The sequence below is a fragment of the Mesoplodon mirus genome, assembly GCF_964341445.2.
Source record: "Mesoplodon mirus genome assembly, chromosome: 4".
NCBI classification, from domain to species: Eukaryota; Metazoa; Chordata; class Mammalia; order Artiodactyla; family Ziphiidae; genus Mesoplodon; species Mesoplodon mirus.
Window position 1 is genome coordinate 31,562,657 of NC_138979.1, and position 20,340 is coordinate 31,582,996.

The 20,340-nt window shown below is 47.9% G+C and overlaps 1 protein-coding gene across 4 annotated transcripts in view; it reads right to left on the bottom strand.

Moving 5' to 3' along the window:
* The window catches only part of APBA2 (amyloid beta precursor protein binding family A member 2), a gene marked incomplete at its 5' end in the record, with an annotated part of 66,860 nt that extends 54,659 nt beyond the window's left edge, over window positions 1–12,201 (bottom strand). For 3 of the 4 annotated variants that reach the window (XM_082618835.1, XM_082618834.1, XM_082618836.1), the window contains one exon: window positions 11,217–12,167. In XM_082618835.1, coding sequence (XP_082474961.1) covers window positions 11,217–12,167 — 951 coding nt within the window. Of the gene's footprint in view, window positions 1–11,216 lie in introns of all 4 variants that reach the window. The other variant, XM_082618837.1, reaches the window with a different exon arrangement.
* Between the last annotated feature and the right edge of the window lie 8,139 nt (window positions 12,202–20,340).

The window sequence follows — 20,340 nt, forward strand, 5'->3', positions numbered from 1 at the left end:
TTAACCAGGATGAGGAGAGAGAATATTTTCATGGTACATTTGACACCATATTCTTCTTTTAATGATACTAACATGGTATGAGCTCAACCATTTTACATAACCCAGTGGTCTGCATGACCTATGTGAAAGCCCAGCAGGATTAATAATCTGGTGTCCACCACTCCTGCCCCTTCATGGGCTCAGACTGGCTCAACTTAGGTTTAGATGATTCAAATTGGCTCAGGCCAGTTAACGAGACAAGAGCCTTTTCTTTCTTTTTTTTTTTTTATTGTGGCAAATATACATATAATAAAATGTATCATTTTAACCAATGTTGAGTGGACAATTAAGTGGCATTAAGTTCATTCACACTGATGTACAATCATCACCACCATCCGGTCACAGAACTTTGCATCATCCCCAACGGAAGCTCTGTCCCCTTTAAACACTAACCCCCGTTCCCCCCACCCCTATCCTGGCAACCATCAGTCCACTTCCGTCTCTATGGATTTAATTAATCTAGGTACCTCACTTGGGCGGAATCATACAGGATTTGTCTTTTTGTGACTGGCTAATTTCACTCAGCATAGTGGCCTCAAGGTATATCCCCGCTGTAGCAGGTGTCAGAATTTCCTTTTCTTTTAGGGCTGAACAATATTGCTTTGTATGTAAAAGTCTTTTTTTGGAACTTGATCATTATAACTGTGGTGCAGAAGAGAAATCAATCTTCCCACAAATACTGTAAAAATTACCAGGCCATGATCTCTGAATATGGGCCAAATGGCCCATATTTTAGATGACTTGGAAACCTTTGGCTCAATTCATCCGATTTCATTTTTCTTGGCATTTAAAAGAGGGTTGGAGATTAAATATTAATAAGATATTAGGCAAGAAAATCCTCGGGCAGCAATTCCACTTCATGACATCTCCCGTGATTTGCAAATCCAATGCAGCAAGAAGCACCCTGACCCGCCACTACTCTTGTGTCTGGAGCAGGTTTTGAGGACTGGTGAATGGCTAGACTATTCCTCCTTTCTTGAAATTAACATTCATATTTCTAAAAGTGACCAGCATGCTATCTTTTATATACTTGGGTCCCCGTGAATGAATAAACGAATGAATGAATGTAGAAGGGAATAGATGACAGCAAGGAAGAGCATCTATTTTCAATGACTAGAGAAGAAAGCAGCAGCAGAAGTAGCCAGAGGGACTCAGAAGTACCCAGAGACCTGGCTTGGGTGTGGGGTGGTCTGGGTCTGAGCCCTTCTGAGGAAGACACTTGGGTGCGTGAGTCTGTGTCAGTGCATACCCCTCCACAGCCAGAGACCCAGAAGCTCTGGAAGTGAAGGTCAGGAACAGGTCTCCTAGCCGGCACCAAGGGCTGCTTTTAGGGGAAGCGTGAGATCCAAAGTCTAAGTGGGAAGGGTGAGGGGAGGGATAGGGCTGCACCAGAAGTCAGAGTGGGCCAATAGGTCCCAGAGGCAGAATCAGAGGCCGTTTGCAAGTGTTAGGGCCAATGAAGAGGAGGATTGACCAAGGAGGGCAAACAGGCAACGCCCCGAACAACAACCTCCCTCCTACCTGACACGGTGCTCCAAGCACTGTCCTGAGAAGTAACCCCTCGGCCAAAGTCTAGCGCAGGCTCGCTGACCTGCTGGCCTGACTGCACCCAGAGCGGGGCAGGGTGGCCAACCGTGGGGCAGACCCAGCAGTGCATCAGCACCAAGGACAGCACACTGCCAGCTCTTAAGAGGACCATCCGCTGGCTGTTGAAACCCACCTGAGCAGCAGGGCAATGAGATTCTGCAAGCCCAGATCCAAGCATCCTTCAGCTCCAGTGGTCTGGGCCTTGGCTTGGTCTCAGGGGGAGAGACCAGCTTCTCTTCCGTGAAGGCTGACTATGGTCTTGGCAGGGTCTGGAGTCCACGCTAGGCCCTGGGGTGCCATCCTGTGCCACACCCCTTCTCAGCCTTTCTGAGCTGTGCTTAGTTTTCCTGAGCTGTCCATGGTATTATCTGATGTAGGGTTGGGAGCTATTCTTGGTTAGCCTCCTATTAAAGACACAGTGCCGTGTCTTTTTTAGCAACTGATTAGCATTGACCGCTATCTGAGCGCTTTGGGGTGCAAACCCCGTGACTGCCATCGCCATGCTGTTCCATCTCCGAATCTCGTGCTCAGCAATGTGGTCTTTCTCCCTGAACAGAAGTTGTTACTATATATTCTCCCACGGAGCCCTGCACTTCCTGGGGAATGTCATATGACTGACTGATCTTGTGGGATGTGTCTTGAGCCCCTGGCACATGTGGGGGACGGTGGCGGTGCTGCAGGGGCCCAAGGATGGGAGACGCAGGTTGGGCAGCACCCTGCCTCAGTCCCCCACCCACCTCTCTCCTTCCCCGAAACCTGCCCTGGACACACACCACTGGCAAAGCAGTGCAATTCGAGTCAAAGCAACGCAATCCCAGCTCCACACGTGGTGGGCACCCTCTCCCTGCTGGCATCTCCTCGGATCCCTCCCTGCCTGCCCTTACAGACGGTCCCCACCCATCCCCTGTGCTCCCACACGGGAGCCTCTGCCCTGGCCATCCACCAGAGACGCTCGGGGTCCTCCCAGTTCCCCATCCCCCTGATGGCCCTCCTCTGTCCCTCTCTCATCAGCATCCTCAGTCCATTCCTTCACCTTCCACCTGTCCTCCTTCAGGGCTCTGGCCCCCGGCACAATCCCCAGCCCCACTGCATGCTAAGGACGCCCGTGACCTCCACGTTCAGCCCGCCTGGTCAGCTGACTTCCCAAAGCCCCCCTCAAAGTCCCAGGTCCTCTCTGCTTATCACCCACGCAGGAGCCCGTCCCCAGGAAGCCTGCAAGGGACACATGGGCTGGGCAGCGGGGTCTCTGCTGATCACCCAGTCCCACCCGGATGGATGGTGAGTCTCTGCGTGTCTGTCTCCCTCTAGAACGAGCTTCTCGATGCAGGCTTAAGTCACTTTCATCTCTGCACCCCCAGGGCCTGGCACATCGTAAGTGCAATTCGCACAGACTGCGTGGGAGGGCTTGCAGACGCCAGCCAGCCCAGGAGATGGGGAGTGGGAATTATGTTCAGAAACCCCGGGTAAAGGAGGGATGGCATTTGGAATTAGTGAGAGACCAGTGGTCTGGAGCCCAGCTCATCTGCCTGGAAAGCGGGGTTCTCAGTTAATTTTCAATTCAAGATCGAGTGTGAGAAAATCAGCGCACCCTTGGAGATGTGTGGCGGCCACACAGCCCCCCAGATCAGGGAATCCAGAGCAGAAACGGGCTGAGGATGCCACCAGGAGGATGTGAGAACCGCCCCCCAAGAAATCCCTGCGGGGAGAGGGGGCACCTGAAGAGGGCCTGCAGAGAGGGGAGAGCCTGAGGGCACCTGGGGAGCTGCTCCCACCCCACCTGTCACCCCCATCAGGCCCCACCCGTCTCCACGGTGTCCCTGGCCAGTCCCATGCCTCCTCTCATCCTGCCTCACCCTGCTGGCTTCGTCCCTCCCTTGATGTCACCCCAGAAAATGGGGACATCATCTTGCTCCCTGCCCGGCCCAGCACGGTCCCAGCTGCGTGCAGAGCCTCACTGGACTGCCTCCCCCACCTCCTGAGAGTCCCACGGACGTAAGACCCGCATCCTCATCCTCACGGCAAGCGCTCCACGCTCCTCGCCAGCCACTGGCAGATACTGACCCAATCAACTCTGCTCCTACAGCCCCAGGTGGCAGGTCCAGAACGTTCCCGGCCAGGAGCTGGTGCAGCAGAGTGAGGTCCAGGCTTCCTGGCTCTGCCATCTGTGCTCTTAACCACTAGCCCCAACTCTCTCGAGGGTGGAGGAGGGGGGCAGGGAAGGCACTTTCTAGATTACTGTTAGGGGAGGGGCTTTACATGATTTTCCCAAACAATAAAGACTGTTTTAGAAGCCCCGCTTTAACTAGATTTTAAAAGCCCTGACGCAAGCCCAGATTCCGGCCAGATGAACTGTTCCATGAAAATAACAGCCACCTCTCGTCACAGGTCCTCAAGAGGCTTCATAAAAATCAAATCAGGGCATTGCGCTGACTCGGCAAATGGGCTCCAAGAAATCAAGTTTGGAAGCTCGGGCAGATCAAGCGAGGGGCTTAGGATGCCGAGGCCTGGGTTTCATTTTCCAGGGCCGTCCCGGGAATTAGTGACAGCAGGCGCACTGGGCGGGGACGAGGCTGGGGAGGGGCACAGGAGCCCGGGGACCCTTCCATGCACCCTCCCCATGAGCAAAGGGGCGTCCAGGACTGAGGCCCGGGTGGGCAGGCAGAGGTGTGGGGACGGCTGCAGAACTGGAGCAGGGCTGCAGGAAGGAAGAGGCCAGCTGCGCTCCACAGAGGCCTCGGGGGTATTGAGGACCTTCCCCTGTCCATGCTCCTGGACACCCCTACCCCTCTCCACCCCCCCGCCAAGCCCTGTCCTCAGCACCTGCCCGAGGGCTCTTTCTCCAGCTTGGTCCGGCCTGGGGGCCAGGTCTGGTCAGACTGTTCCCACCTGGGCACTGTTGCAAGCACCAGGGCCCCTGGCACACCTGCTTCCACCTGGGCACCAGCGACCCCAGGATGCTCTTCTCTCGGCCTCTCAGGGCCAGGGGGTCCTCTACAAAAAGCAGGTGCTCATACTTGCTTCATACACCGCTGAACAAGGCACGTGTGAGCCCAGAGGGAGCATCACGGTGCCACCCCCCATACAGGGCAGACCAAGGCTGCCCCTGCCCCTAATATTCCCCCTCCCTATTTGATGCCAACATTCCTGCCACCATCTCCAAAGGTCCTGCATGAAGCAAGTCTTGACTAATCACAGCAAAGGCGTCCGCACAGGGAGCAACGCTGAACACTCGTGCGTGTGATGTGGCCTCGGGGCCCTGGATCACACCTCCCTCTAACTGCTGTATTAAGTTGACTATGATGTATTGATCTTTTTTTTTTTTTCTATTGTCAGAAGGCTCTTTCTAGAAAGCACTGGTTGGGCTGATAATAAACAGAAATCATGAAAACCCCAAAGAATCAAAACACGCCTTTGGTTTGCCCTCCAGACGTGCGGAGCTGTTCCACATGGTGGTCACGTAAACCTGAAGCCTCCAACTCTACGATCACTGAAGCCCTGATGTGTACCCAGCCCACAGGGGCACGGAGGGCCAGGGAAGGCTGCAGCCCTAGGAATCTACAAGGCGCAGAGGATGCAGAGTCTCTGAAAGAAGTTCGGGCCCAGAGCAGGTGTTTCTGGAGGACCTGACCTCACAACAGCCGTCACAAGCGAGGCCTTGCCAAACACAGACGCACAGCAGGGACCACAAGAGCCTGTCACCCCAGGCACCCCAAAGACCCACGGAACCACGATCTTTGGTGCTGGACAAACATGCTCTTACCATGCCCCCAGGAGCACGGGGGGCACCCCTCTTCACAGGAGGTGCACTGAGGGCTCGCCCGGTCCCCCTAAGCTGTGACACCAGCCCGGGTGGGGTCCTCCCTCCACACTCCCGGCCTCACTGCCAAAGGGCAGAGAACCACCCTGGCAGATGCAGAAATGGCCATTCTATCTGGATATTCAATATGCATCTGGCTGGACCCAACTCATGCATCCTTTAATTGCTGTATGTAAAAAAAAAAAAAAAAAAAATCAATATTTCATGTCACCAAAGCTCAATAAAATTAAGAAAACTGCCCCATGAATAATCTCTACTTGATTGATTTGATCTATGGCCTGAGCCATCATGAAGTCAGGACGTTGCAACAGTTGTACAGGCTGGAGGTCTGGTGTCTGCCGGTCACCTTGCTGGTGCCAGGACACACTCGCCACGAACAATAGAGCCCGTCAGGTCTCGTGATAACTGAAAACGAGTAAACAGACGACAGGGCAGAGGAAACTCACCCACACTCACCCCCTCGCTGAGCTCGGCATCACGTGACTCTTCTAGAGCTGCCCAGGGTCACAGGTACGAGCCTTGCCCTAACAAACTGTTCAGCCCTCATACTGTGTAACCATGGATGCGGTACTGACCCCACACAGGTCTCAAAGGCCTCATCTGTAAAATGGGAATAACCCTAGTCCCTACCTCTTCCAGTTGCTCTAAGATTCATTGAGATCATACACATAAAGCCCTAGCACGGTGCTGGCAGTCACCACCCATAGCGGCGTCACCTCCACCGTCACCCAGGGATTTTCCACAAATGGCAAAACAAGAAACATTAAATCCTCAGAAGCCACGGGTCCCACAGGTGACAGAGGTGACAGCTTTCCCACCACTGTGGGTTGATGGTGACCATCCTGGGACTGAGCCATACGGGGACAGGTCTTGGGATGTCACATGTTCTGGCCCTCTGCCCCGAGGATGTGCATCTTCGGTTGGTGTATTCCTGCAGGGACAGAAAAGGGCTTGAGGCTCCAGAGTGTTCGGGAGAGGCAGGTGGAGCAGGGCTGGGGTGTCCTCGTCGCCGGGAGTCTGGGATGAAGGCGGCACCCATGCAAGCACGGAGGGGATCTCTAGGAAGGGGAAGCCTTTGCAGCAGAGTTTCTCAAAGTCATCTGCCAACCCGATACAGTCAGCTCTCCTTGTTTGTGGCTGTTATGTTTGATAAAGTTGCTGTGAACCCTGAATGAGGGGATCCTGGACCACCGTTCCCAGGGGAAATACAGGGTGAGGTTCCCCTGAGCCTCTGATCCCCACATTTCATCAACCGATCCATACATGACCTTGTTCTATGTATGTTTCTGTTTAAAGACACCTTATCTACCATGTATTACTCACAAATAATTAATTATATCCCGTATATATAATAAAACACTAGCTGAGAAGAGTTTCACATTTTCCTGACCCGGGATAACAAGACTGTCAATTTCATTGGCTAGGGTCAGGGTTAGGGTTTTCAGCCTTATAACAAGATGTTTTTTAATGGGTGGTCATCTCACAAATCCACAGAGTCAGCCACTTTTCCATCTCTCCCTCACACACTGTAGATGTTACTCCAGCACTCCGTGGAGCAGCCCCAGGTACAGATCGGCAAATGCTTCTTCTTTTTTCTGAATGTACCATGTTGTTATTTGTTAACACTGAACTCACGGCCAACAGCTCTGTCATTCATACCTGAATGAAACACCCAACACACGTGTTTTTCTCCAAAAGGCACGTCTCAGCCTTCTTGCGCTTAGGAACACTAGACAGCACTTCAGCACTGCACTTGTTCTATCAGCAACAAGCACACAAATGCAAAAGACACGGCACTAAAAGGACCACAGAAAAAGGACACTTTTTCATAGTACGAGCCGAAAGAAGGCAGGGCGTCTCCTTGTTCAAACTTAGCTGGGAACGGGCGTGTTGAATGACTCAATTTTTTTGCCTGTCTGTGCATGTCTGAAAAGGACTGCATAAGTGCCATGGGTATAGATTTTTAAGGTTACAGATAAACTCTAGTGAGTAGGCAAATTCACAAGTACGGAATCCATGAATAATAAGGATCAGGCACACCTTGTTTACAGAACACCTCTAAGCGGATGCTTCAGGGAAATCCTGAGAGGCAATTTGTCTCTTTGATTAGAAAACTTTGTGTGTGTGTGTGTGTGGTACGTGGGCCTCTCACTGTTGTGGCCTCTCCCGTTGCGGAGCACAGGCTCCTGACGCGCAGGTTCAGCGGCCATGGCTCACGGGCCCAGCCGCTCCGCGGCACGTGGGATCTTCCCAGACTGGAGCACGAACCCGTGTCCCCTGCATCGGCAGGTGGACTCTCAACCACTGCGCCACCAGGGGAGTCCTGTTTTGTTTTTTAATTCATTTATTTTTCATTGAAGTATAGTTGATTTACCATGTTATTTCAGGTGTACAGCAAAGTCACTTGAGTTATAGATATATTCCTTCTCAGATTCTTTCCCCATGTAGGTTACTACAAAATGAAAACTCAATGCTGGAATTCTACAATGTCACAGGGCAAAATATCTTTTGCCTCTATTTTCCAAAATGTCCTCAATAAACTTTCATTGATTTGAAAAAACTTTTTTCCTGTAAAAACACTCACACGCAGGTCTCCTCTGTTCCCCACCATCACGCCCTAGCTTCCCGCAACGCCAAGTCCACCTCCTTCAGGTTCTCCAGACCTGCATGGCCCTGTGCAGACCTCTCAGTCTCCTCAGAGCTGCATGGGGGCAGCTCTAACTGCAAACTGGAGCCTTTCAAAAAAAAAGAGGCTAAAGAAAAACATCTGCAGCAAAAAATAACATCTGTGGTGCACGCAAAAAGTGCTGCTAGGAAATGGAAAAGCATCGAGACCCCAAAAGATAAAAGGCACCAACCATTCACAGAAGAAAAATAAAGTATCAGACAAGAGGATCATGGGGTCAGCATTCATACATAGCCTGGGAATTTATCCTCAAGTAATAAATCCAAAGGAGAAAAACCTGCCTCCCTCATACAAAGAGGTCTGTATAGTCTCATATATAAAAGAAAATGCCATCCGCAACCTGCACACTCCATGGCAGGGTATGTACAGACAAATCAATTAGATGGCGCATTGCCTGAACTTCAAAGGTTGGCAAAAAGGATCATGAAAATGATATGACAACATGGAGCGACATTTACAACATGTCACATTTTAAAAGCGGGATGGCAGAATCACACGTGGGACCACGATGGCAGCTACAGACATTGTTTATGCTCAGTGCCAGAGTCTGAGAAGGTGGGAACCACAGTCCCATTTCTAATTCTATTGTAATATTGTTGTCCATACAGCGACTGAGTGAAGTGCTATTCAACACTCTTAGAAGCACCCACGACATAACTTTTCAAGATTTGAAATGAGGGGAAGAAAGGAGGGATGCTATCTATGTACTTCTTCTCCAACAGGAGTCCTCCAAGAATTGCTTTTCAAACTGCATGTGGCATCTTGCTAAAATGCAGCCTTAACTAATAAGGACCTACTGTATAGTACAGGGAACTCTACTCAATACTCTGTAATGACCTATATGGGAAAAGAATCTAAAAAAGAGTGGATATATGTATATGTATAACTGATTCACTTTGCTGTACATCAGAAACTAGCACAGCATTGTAAATCAATTATACTCCAATAAAAACTAATTAAAAAAACAAAACAAAAGGCAAGCTTGGCACTGGCAGTCCTGGACCGCCGGTGCTGCTGGGCCGCTGACTGTTACAAACCAACAGTCTAAGCACCAAGGTGGCTGATGCTGCCCATTTCTCCCTCAGGTGATTTCCACCACAGCCTTCACTGTGTGCACAGTACTGGGGGGGCTGGTATGGGACTCAGGAGCACCCTGTGCACCTGTTGGGGGACAGGGCTTTGCTGGCCACATGGCCTGGATATTCCCAGGGTAGAAGGGTGTTCCTTTTAGAAAGGCAGGCTGTGGTCTGAAGCAAGGAATTTCCAAACTTCCCAGGGAACTTCCTTCTTTACACACAGACACACAAAGACACACACACACACACACACACACACACACACATCTTGCCTTCAAGAGGGTTCCTATCACCAGCGGGTCTACTTGATCAAATTTCAAAGTGTTCTTCATCTGGATGGGCCATTCGGGTCTACAAGACGTGATGACCCAGCCAGGGCAGAGCCCTCAAGAGGAGGCCAGTTTCTTCAGGGGCCCTTGTCTGCCCTGAGCTGGGAATTGCCAGCCTCTCCCCTTGATGGAATTAACTTGTGAGTGAATGAGTGAATAAAGCCAGAAAAGCTAGGCAATAATAAACCAGCATAAATGAGCCTTTCTGGGGTCTTGGAAGAGAGCGTTTGTTTCAAGGAAACACTCTATTTGGGGAGAAAAGGTACCTGCCCTTCCACCCAATGCCACGTCTGAAGAACAGACCTCCTCTGGGCCCCCACCTCCACCCTCATCCACCTCCAGCCCTCCAACCCAAAGGGCTGAATTTTTACTCAAACTGGCATGTGGTTTAAGTAAAGCCCAACATCAAGTCTCGTCCACTCCCCACCATATGCCCTAGAGATCATTTCTCTTGACTAGAACTTTGTCCGGGCATCACTTGTCCTGGCGAGGCTCAGCACGTCATCTGCCTTGCGTAGTCCACATCGACCTGCGGCACCATCACCGCTGCTGGGTGGTGAGTCCAGCCCTGCCAGGACTGCAGAAGGACAGCAGTACTATTCCCTAACGCCCAGACCTTGACCCCAGAGCCGCCGCTATTGTTGGGGGACTCCCTCCACATCCGCTAGCGCACAGCAGTTTATTTACACCCCAAAGCCCCCTAGCACACACAGAACGGCCTCAAATGACAGGAACACCCTGAAAGTGAAGTCAATTTATGCTTAACGATCTTTAAAAAAAAAAAAGGCATCAGAGGGAAGTTCCAGAAACCTACAGTGAGTCAAGAGGACTTGTTGCCCAAACACGAGCTCTCACTATCTATACTTTTCAAATGCATGAACTCTTCTGGGAAAAAAATAATATTAATGAAGCCTTTAAAAAATACGAAAGCAGTTCATTCTCATTTGTCCACAGATTTAGCTAAACAGAAGTTCCTTTACATGCGTCTAATAGTCACATCTTCTTTTTATATACACGTAGGTTTTTTTTGAAAGGCAGCTTGCCAAGAGTGTTCATTAGAATACACTCTCACGTTGCTATAATTAAAAGAAAATAGTTACGCTTAAACCCACTGGCCTCATTAGCATACATCTCTTCTCCAAGACTTTGTCAAACCTTCAAATAATCATTTGTAAAACGGTTATTTACAGCTAATCGCCCATCATGCCAAGGCCCCCAGGCTTTCAGAGAAACGTCACCCGATACAGCCATCCCCAGTGAAACGCACTCAGGTCGCTGCCCCTCGACGCTAGGCTGCCCCCAACCACCCACCGCAGCTGCCTGCACTCGCCAGTAGCCCCGCATCCTTGCCGATATCCGGCCAGCCTGAAGAAACCCCCTGGTGAGGGGCAACCGTCGCAGGGACCACCCCCACGTGAGCAGATCCAGGGCAAGCAGACTAAGACCCACCCTCTTCTGGGCGGGCTGGGGTGTCTCCTGGGAGCTCTGGTTGCCAATCAGCCTTCCACCAGATTTTCTTGACATTTACTAAGGCACCTGATGGGTGCACAGGAGAGGCTGGGCCATCCACACATAACTGAGGGAATGGAGAGCTAGGCACGCATTCTGATCTACAGGTTACAGCAGCACCTTTGCTCTCCGGGCCCCTCCATCCCCTTCCCTGGGGACAGCCAGAGTCCTACCTGCTCTTGGGGCCACTTTGGCCTCTCCTCGGGAGTCCTGGTCTTGGTCTTGAAGTTTCTCTGGGGGTCTGCGGGGTGCTTGGCCTCGGGAGGGAGGTTCAGGGACTTGGGCCTGCCCTCGTGTCTGCTGGGGCCGCGGCTGGCCTCGGCAGGCGGGCAGGCCTCCGAGGAGTCCCCGGGCCCCGGCTCGGGCGCCCGCAGCGGTGCGTGCTCGGGGCTGGCCTCACCAGCACTGGTGACGCTGCTCATGCTCAAGCTCATCTTGATCTCGGCCACGATCTGGTCGATGTCCTCCTCCTGGTCCTCCAGGTCCCCGCCCCCGCGCCTCGGGCGGTACGGGGACGCGCTGCCCTCGTTCCCGTTGGCCTCAGCGGGGTAGTAGTCCTGGTAGGCCTCTTCTCCGGGACAGTAGTGGACGCCCTCTTCCTGGTCCTGGGCCCCCAGCATAGAGGCCTCAACCTCTGGGGTGGGAAGGTGGCCGTCCCTGTAGCCGGGGCTGCCCTGGTCCCCGTGGCCGTGCGGTTGTGGGCCTGCTGGGTCCGTCCACTCCTCCACTGCCTCCTGGCACTCGTCCGTCTCCAGGTGGCGCCCGTCGTGGGCCAGGCAGCCGTCCCCGTTGCAGTCCATGCCCTGCAGGTAGCTGTCGTCCTCGGGGCAGTAGCGGATGTAGTAGGTGATGCCCTCCTCTTCCTCGGGGAGGCCCTCGTCATAGTCCTCCTCCTCGGAAGTGTTGTTCACATAGTCGGAGCTGGAGTCCCCGTCGGGGCTGTGGTCGTGGCCGCCCTGCTCGGTGGGTGCAGGGCTCTCGGGCCGCAGGGCCGCCAGCTCCAGGCCCTTGGGCACGTACTCCTCCAGGGGCAGCTCCGCATCCTCGCTCTCGGGCTCCAGGCCCGGCCTCGCCCTGTGGTCCAGCATGCTGCTCGCCGTGTTCTGACGCTTCCGGTGGGCCATGGCGGGCAGTCACGCGGCCATTGTCACCAGGGGGCAGCCACTGTGGGGAGGAAGGGGGGACAGGACAGTCAGAGCCCGAGAAGCACACCCTGCTAGAGCAATGTAACGAGAGTCTGTTCAAACGACGTGATGCCCCCACCCCAGCAGACTGGTGTGTCAGGACCGGCGCACGCACCTGCCAAAGAGAGAGGAGGACACCGGGGCTGGAGGAGGAGGCCCCGACGACCCCCAGGATGCCTGCTGCTTTCCCCCAAACTCCCCGCTCATTCGTGATTTCCCTCTCTTTCTTTTTCTTTTTATTTGAAGTATAGTAGATTTACAACATTGTGTTACTTTTAGGTGTACAGCACAGTGATTCAGTTATATATATAGTTTTTCAGAGTCTTTTCCACAAGAGGTTATTACAAGATATTGAATATAGTCTCCTGAACTATAGAGTAGATCCTTGTTGTTTATCTATTTTATATAAAGTAGGGCTTCCCTGGTGGCGCAGTGGTTGAGAGTCTGCCTGCCAATGCGGGGGACACGGGTTCAAGCCCTGGTCTGGGAGGATCCCACATGCCGCGGAGCGACTGGGCCCGTGAGCCACAACTACTGGGCCTGCGCATCTGGAGCCTGTGCTCCGCAATGGGAGAGGCCGCGACAGTGAGAGACCCGCGCACCACGATGAAGAGTGGCCCCCACTTGCCGCAACTAGAGAAAGCCCTCACACAGAAACGAAGACCCAACACAGCCAAAAATAAATAAATAAATTTAAAAATATATATATATTTCAAGATAATAAAGGGTTCCAGATAGTGGCCAGATTTGCCTGCTTCAAGGCGAGATGTTTGGCCCTCCTCATGGGAAATCTGCACTCCTTGCAGCTGGGGATGGGGTGCAGCTCACAGGCCCAGGCAATGTAAGAGAGAACACATTTCCTCTGGCTCCAGGTGACATGCACGTTGTCCCTTGAAGCAAGCAGATTTGGTCGAGGACAACCCACCTCTGTCCACTCTTAAAAAATAGAGGATCCTTCCTTTTCTCACCTCAACAAAAAAATCCAGGTGGCCAAGCCACTGCTGCCAGCAAAATCATCTCCCACTCTATTTTCTACTGCCCAACAATGATGAAATTTTATACACACAACATTGGGTCTTTTCACTCAAGAAATACCTCCCCATTTATTCAAGTCTTAAATGTCAACAGCACTGTGGGTTTCTTCATAGCTGTAGACATGTCAGAGGAAGCTGGTTCTAAGGCATTAGTTTTTGTAGCCGTGGGGAATGGATATTCTCTCCTATCGTATCTATCTGACTATTGTTGGTACATAGAAAAAAAATCCCTACTGCTTTTGTATTATAAGCCCATTTTTAAATTCCAATAGTTTTAGTTGATAATTTTATTCTCTTTTCCAGCATTTTGTCTGGCTGCACTGTCCTTCCACAGTTACATGACAGTGGTGCTGAGGCACCCCTGACTTATTCCCAATTGTAATGAAAATGCCTCTATTTTTAACCAGGGCTAGTGCAGGGTAAGGCAGGCATGGCACTCGCCTCGGGTGCAAAATTTAACAGGGAGCCAAAAAAACTCAGGAATCAAAACAGATATGACTTTAATGGAATACTTTAAAAAAAATCAAAATTTAATGGAAAAAATCCACAATGAACAAAATATCAAAATTTTAAATAAAGATCGGTATGACTGATTTTTTTCTTTTTGCCTCAGGCTCCAACAGGGCTTAGCAGGCCCCTGTGAATGATCTAGTTTTTTAAAAGTTTTCCCCATTAAATACAATGCTGTGGTTGGCTTTTCCAGAGTTTGATGGTGCAAACAGTTCTGTCTAACGTGGATACAAAAGGAAGGACCCGCAGTGGCCTCCCAGGAGGGCAGCCGCGTCTTTGAAGGGTCTGCAGAATTACATCAAACCTACAAGGGCACTTTTGGTGTAAGAGAAAGAGCCTCCTATTAAAGACGAAGACAGAAAGTCCTTGTTTAAATTCAGACCTCCACTTACTGTCAGGCCTTTGGCAAGATATTTAATGGATGAATGGCCTTCCCCTCCAGGGAAACTGGAAATGATGGCCCTGCCTGCAGGGCTTGAAGTGGGTTAAATAAGAGAGTAACCCACACTGGCCTCACTTCCATGAACACTTTTTTTTTCCTACTACATACAGGGAGTTGAGGAACATTTTAAATGACATTTGAAGGGAGAGAATGCAGTAGAAACTCTCTATTAAGTATTATTTAATGGCTACATGATATTTCCTGGCCCAATGGACATTATCTAACTCTTCCCCTATTGAACACACAAACTGTTTTTTATTTCTGTATAATAAATAATGGCTTGATGTTTCCCTAAAGATATGCTCTACACCATTTTCCTCGCTCCAGGGCTTTTACCCAGGACCCTTTAAAACTTTTTTTTCAATCCAAGGTCCAGGTCCTCAGAAAAGGCCCAGGAGGGGTGTGGCCAGAAGAGCATTCACCACCCCGACAGTGGGGGGGTGTAGGCAAACATATTGAGGAACTCTGCTTCTTTATATATACTTCTTTTTTAATTTTATTGAAGTATAGTTGATTTACAATGTGTTAATTTCTGGTGTACAGCAAAGTGACTCATTATACACATATATACATTCTTTTTTATATTCTTTTCCATTATGGTTTATCACAGGATATTGAATATAGTTCCCCGTGCTATACAGTAGAACCTTGTTGTTTATCCATCCTATATATAATGGTTTCCCTCTGTTAATCCCAAACTCCCAATCCATCTCTCCCCCATGCCCCCTCTCTCTTGGCAACCACAAGTCTGTTCTCTATGTCTGTGAGTCTGTTTCTGTTTCGTGGATAAGTTCATTTGTGTCATATTTTAGATTCCACATATAAGTGATGTCATATTATATTTGCCTTTCTCTGTCTGATTTATTTACTTCACTTATTATGATAGTCTCTAGGTCCAACCATGTTGCTGCAAATGGCACTATTTCATTCCTTTTTATGGCTGAGTAATACTCCATTGTATATATCTACCACATCTTCTTTATCCATTCCTCTGTTGATGGACACTTAGGTTGCTTCCATGTCTTGGCTGTTGTAAACAGTGCTGCTATGAACATTGGGGTGCATGTATCTTTTCGAATTAGAGTTTTCTCTGGATATATATGCAGTATTGGGATTGTAGGATCATATGGCAACTCTATTTTTAATTTTTTGAGGACTCTCCATACTGTTTTCGATAGTGGCTGCACCAATTTACATTCCCAGGAGGTCCTCTGCTTCTGATTAATCATATTAAAGATAAATCCTTCAGAAAAGACCACCTGGAAAGCAATTCAAATGTTCAGGAGAAGCACGATTATCTGCTATGCATCCAAGGAAATGAGGCCCTGTGTCCATACTCAATTAATTCTAGAACGGCTCATGAATCAACAAAAATGCAGCCCCTGCCTCGGTGCTCACCACTCTCCTCCTGGAACATCCTCATGAGATGTGGGAAATAAAGGCTCATTGTCAACAATAAAGGGTTCCACTGTCCTTACTCTAAGCCACATTTTTCTTCTGTAAGAGGAAACAGCATTAGCCAGCTCTTAGAAGAGCTGAAAGACAGCAGACCAAGATGAAACATAGTGATGCAGGGGCCACAGCACAGTCTGGGTTAAAACGTTATCTTACAAATGAGCTATGGAATCTGCCAAACTGTCACTGCCCCCAATCTTGTTCCCAGTTGGGTCTCCCATGTTGTAAAGATAATATTCTTTTTTTCCTTCCAAATATAACACAGTTGCTTTGACTACACACAATATGGGTTTAAACAGTCCTGGAGTACACCTGTACAATCAGCTCAAACATCCCGGACAAGAGTCCTTGAATAAGGATCTTGCTGCAAGGTCACAGACAACCACGAGCTCTGAAATTAATCTTCAGAACTCTACAAGAGTTAATAAATTAACCTTCAGAAACCAGGCTGACATCCAACACTGTCACACAAGACCATACCACCTAGCTTGGGGTCACAGAGGGGTGTGCTTCTTTTTTGAAAAATGTCAGTAAGAACGGCAAAAATGTTGAGCACACACCAAATCTCCAGGAGCCGGATCCCAGTTAAGCCAATGTTATTAGCACATCCGTAAGACAATTATGCAGTGATTAAAATATTTACAAAGAGTGTATTGTATAAAATGTGCTGTTATAATTTATTCACAACCAAATAAACACAGAACAAACTGTGAAGAAATGCATTAAAATCCCAGCAAAGGGTTGCCTTTGAGTGATGGGAGACTGTTATTCACTTCCCTCCTTTCTTCATTTCTGAGTGTGGTATTTCTATGGACAAATAATAAAAAGACAAGTGCCGTGGAGTGTGAGCCCTCTGCAGCCACACCTGTCAGCGGGCTTTTCTTCAGAGGAAGGATGGGGGTCTTAGCATCCCTTGAAAGAGTACCAGGGCATGGGTGGGCATGATTTGTTCCATCTGGGCTTTCGATATGCCAGGATATCTGTCCCACCACGTCCTACTCTCAGAATGAGCAAAATGGAATGATCCGTCCCTTAAATACAATTTTTTGTTGTTGTTGTTGTTTTGCGGTACGCGGGCCTCTCACTGTTGTGGCCTCTCCCACTGCGGAGCACAGGCTCCGGACGCACAGGCCCAGCGGCCATGGCTCACGGGCCCAGCCGCTCCGCGGCATGTGGGATCCTCCTGGACCAGGGCACGAACCCGTGTCCCCTGCATCGGCAGGCAGACTCTCAACCACTGCGCCACCAGGGGAGCCCCTTAAATACAATTTTTAAATGCTGTCAGTCCTTTACCAATTGCAAGTCTCCAGGAGCTGGTATTTTCAACATCCCACAATGTAATCTACACCTGTCACCCATGTTCATGCTGTAACGTATAGCAACTTGGCACCCAAGGAACTTCTGGGATGGGAGATATTTGCTGTTCTTATTAGTTACTCCTAATACTAATAAGTTAATTCTCTCCCATGAGAACAGCTGGAGATAGTGGTGACTTACCAAAGTCAGCCCCTGTTCCCAGTCGCCTTTAGGAAAAAAGCAAGGGTCCAGACAAGAAGGCAATTAAACAAAACAAAACATTACCATCACTGACCTTTTTCTCAACATGCTTGAGAAGGGGCCCAACTTTTGCACATGCCAAGGCCCTGTGCTAAGAGGGACATTGCCAAGTGCCCTTTACCAGCTCCATCCTGGTACAAGGAAATAGATAGCCTCCAGGGAAGGCAGACAAGACTCCAGGGAAAAGTGGATTTATTTCTGCTGGCTGTCCTGCTATTTTCATATTTTTCTAGTCACTTCCAAGTGCATACATCACTGCGAAGATTTCAAATAAATCTCATTTTATTTATGGGCTGATTTGTGTCTCCCACAAATTCATATGTTGAATCCCTTAACCCCCAGGACCTCAGAATGTGATCTTGTGAGGAAACAGGGTCATTGAAGACCTAGTAAAGATAAGATCATTAGGGTGGGATCTAATCCAATATGACTGATGTTCTTATAAAAAGGGGAAATTTGAAGACAGACACACAGGGAGAAAGAACGCATGTGATGAGGAAGGCAGAAATCTACAGGGTAGGGAAAGATGGGCAATGCCAGAAGCTGGGGAAGAGACACAGGACAGACCCTCCCTCACAACCCCCAGAAGGAACCAACCCTGCTGACACCTTATCTCAGACTTCTGGCCTCCGGAGCTGTGAAACGATGCATTCCTGTAGTTTATGGCACCCAGTTTGTGGTACTTTGTTACAGCAGCCCTAGCAAACTGATACAATCCCTAAGGATTCAAAGTACACCACTCAAAGGAGTTCCCTTGTTTTTCATCTTCTGGAGAATTCTCCAGCATGTAATCAGGGTGTGTTTGCACCTGGGCTCTAACCATTGTTTAAGCTATTCAAGTTTCCTTGGCTTTCCATATAAATTCTAGAATCATCTGGTTGATATCTTTTTTCTTTTTTTTTTTTTTATCCTGCTGGGAATTTGATTGGGAGTGCATTGAATCTATACATCAATTTGGGGAGAATTAACATCTTAACTATACTGAACCTTCCAAAGCAGAAACATGATCTATCTTTCCATTTCCTTAGGTGTTCTTTGATTTCTCTCATCAGTATTTGTAGTTTTCAGCATACAAATCTTACACGTTTTGTTAAATATAAACATATTCCTTTTCTTTTTGGTGTATTGTAAATGTTCATGTTTTCTTACAATTGCTTTATTGATATAATACAGAAATATAACTGATTGTTGTATAGTGACCTTGCTAAATTCATTTATTAATTCTAGGAGCTTTTTGTAGATGCCAAGGGATTTTGCAGACGATGATGTAGTCTGCAAATAAGAGTTGGTTTTATGTATTTCTTTGCAATCTACACGCCATTTATTTCTTTTCTTTGCCTTAGCACACTGGCTAGGATGTCCTGGATGGTGTTGAACAGGAGTGATGAGAGCCACAAGACCTTACCTTGTCCTTGATCTTGGGTGGAAAACAATCTTTTACCACTACTATGATCTTAGCTGTAAATTTTTTGTAGACGCCCTCTTTCAGGTTGAAGATGTTTCCATTCCTGTGTGCTAAGAGTTGTTTTTTTTTAAAATCATGAATGGATTGCATTTTGTCAAATGCTTCTTCCACCTGTGTTAAGATGTTTGCATGGTTTTCCTTCTTTACCCTGTTAACATGGTGGAACATGTTGACTGAAGCTTGAATTTTGAAGCAGCCTTGCATTCATGGGAAATCCTCACTTGGCCATAATGTACTGTCCTTAGGCATTGCTGGATTAACTTTGCTAATACATTGTTAAGAATTTTTTTACATCTATGTTCATAAGGGATATTGTCTGTAATTAACTTGCAATATCTTTATCTCCTCATATGAGAGCAATGCTGGCCTCATTAAGTGAATATGGAAGTATTCTTGCCTCTTCTGTTTTGTGAAAAAGACTGTGCAGAATTGGTATTATTTTTCTCTTAAATGTTCAGAGAATTCAGCAGTGAAACCATCTGGGCCTGTGATTTTCTTTTTTGGAAGGTTTTTTAACCACAAATTTCACATCTGTAATAGAAATAGAAAAATTCAAGTTCTCCAATTCTTCTTGAATGAGTTTTGGGAATTATTTCAAGAAATTAGTCCATTTCTTAAGATGGAAGCCCAGATTGATGAGACCTTTCTTCTTTCCTAATATGAGCATTTAATGCTATATACTTCTCTGTAAGCACTGTTTTGGCTGCATCCCACAAATTTTAATATATTTTCATTTTCATTCAGTTAAAAATATTTAATTTCCCTTGCGACTTCTTCTTTGACCCATGGATTGTTCAGAAATACATTGTTTAATTTCTAAATAGTTGGGGATTTTCCCCAATATCTTCCTATCAGCAATTTCTAGTTTAATTACATATGGTCAAAGAACATACTTTGCAGGATTTTGATTATTTTAAATTTGTTAAGGTTTGGTTTTTGGCCTAGAATATGGTCTATCTTGGTGAAGGCTCCATGTGCACTTGAAAAAGAATGTGTATTTTGCTGTTGTGAGGTAGAGTGTTCCATAACTGCCCACTAGGACATATTCATTGATAGTGTTACTCAGATTTTCTGTATCTTTGTTGCTTTTTTATCTACTTGTTCTATCAGCTATAGAGATGGTAATGTTGAAGTCTCTAATTATGGATTTATCCATTTTTCTCCATTTAGTTCTGTCAGTTTTTGCTTTATGTACTGAGGAGTTCTATTGCTAGCAGCATATAGGTTTAGGGTTTTTATGTCTTCTTGATGAACTAAACCTTTTATCATGTGTAGTGGTCCTCTTTATCCCTGGTAAATTTCCTTGTTCTAAGGTAGAATTTCTACAGTGTTAAAACAACCACTCCAGCTTTCTTTAGTGTTTGAATGGTATATCTTTTTTCCATCCTTTTATTTGTAATATCTCTGTGCCATCATACTTAAAGTGGATTCCTTGTAGAAAGCATATACTGATAGGTCTTGTTTCTTAATCTAATCTATTAATGTGTATTTTTAAGTGGTGTGTTTAGGCCATTTATATTTAATGTATTTATTGATATGGTTGGATTTGGTCTACTCTTTTATTATTTTTGTTTGTTTCCTTTGTTTCTTGTTCTTCTATTTCCCACTTCCTGCCTACTTTTGGATTGTTTAAATTTTTTTTAGTATTTC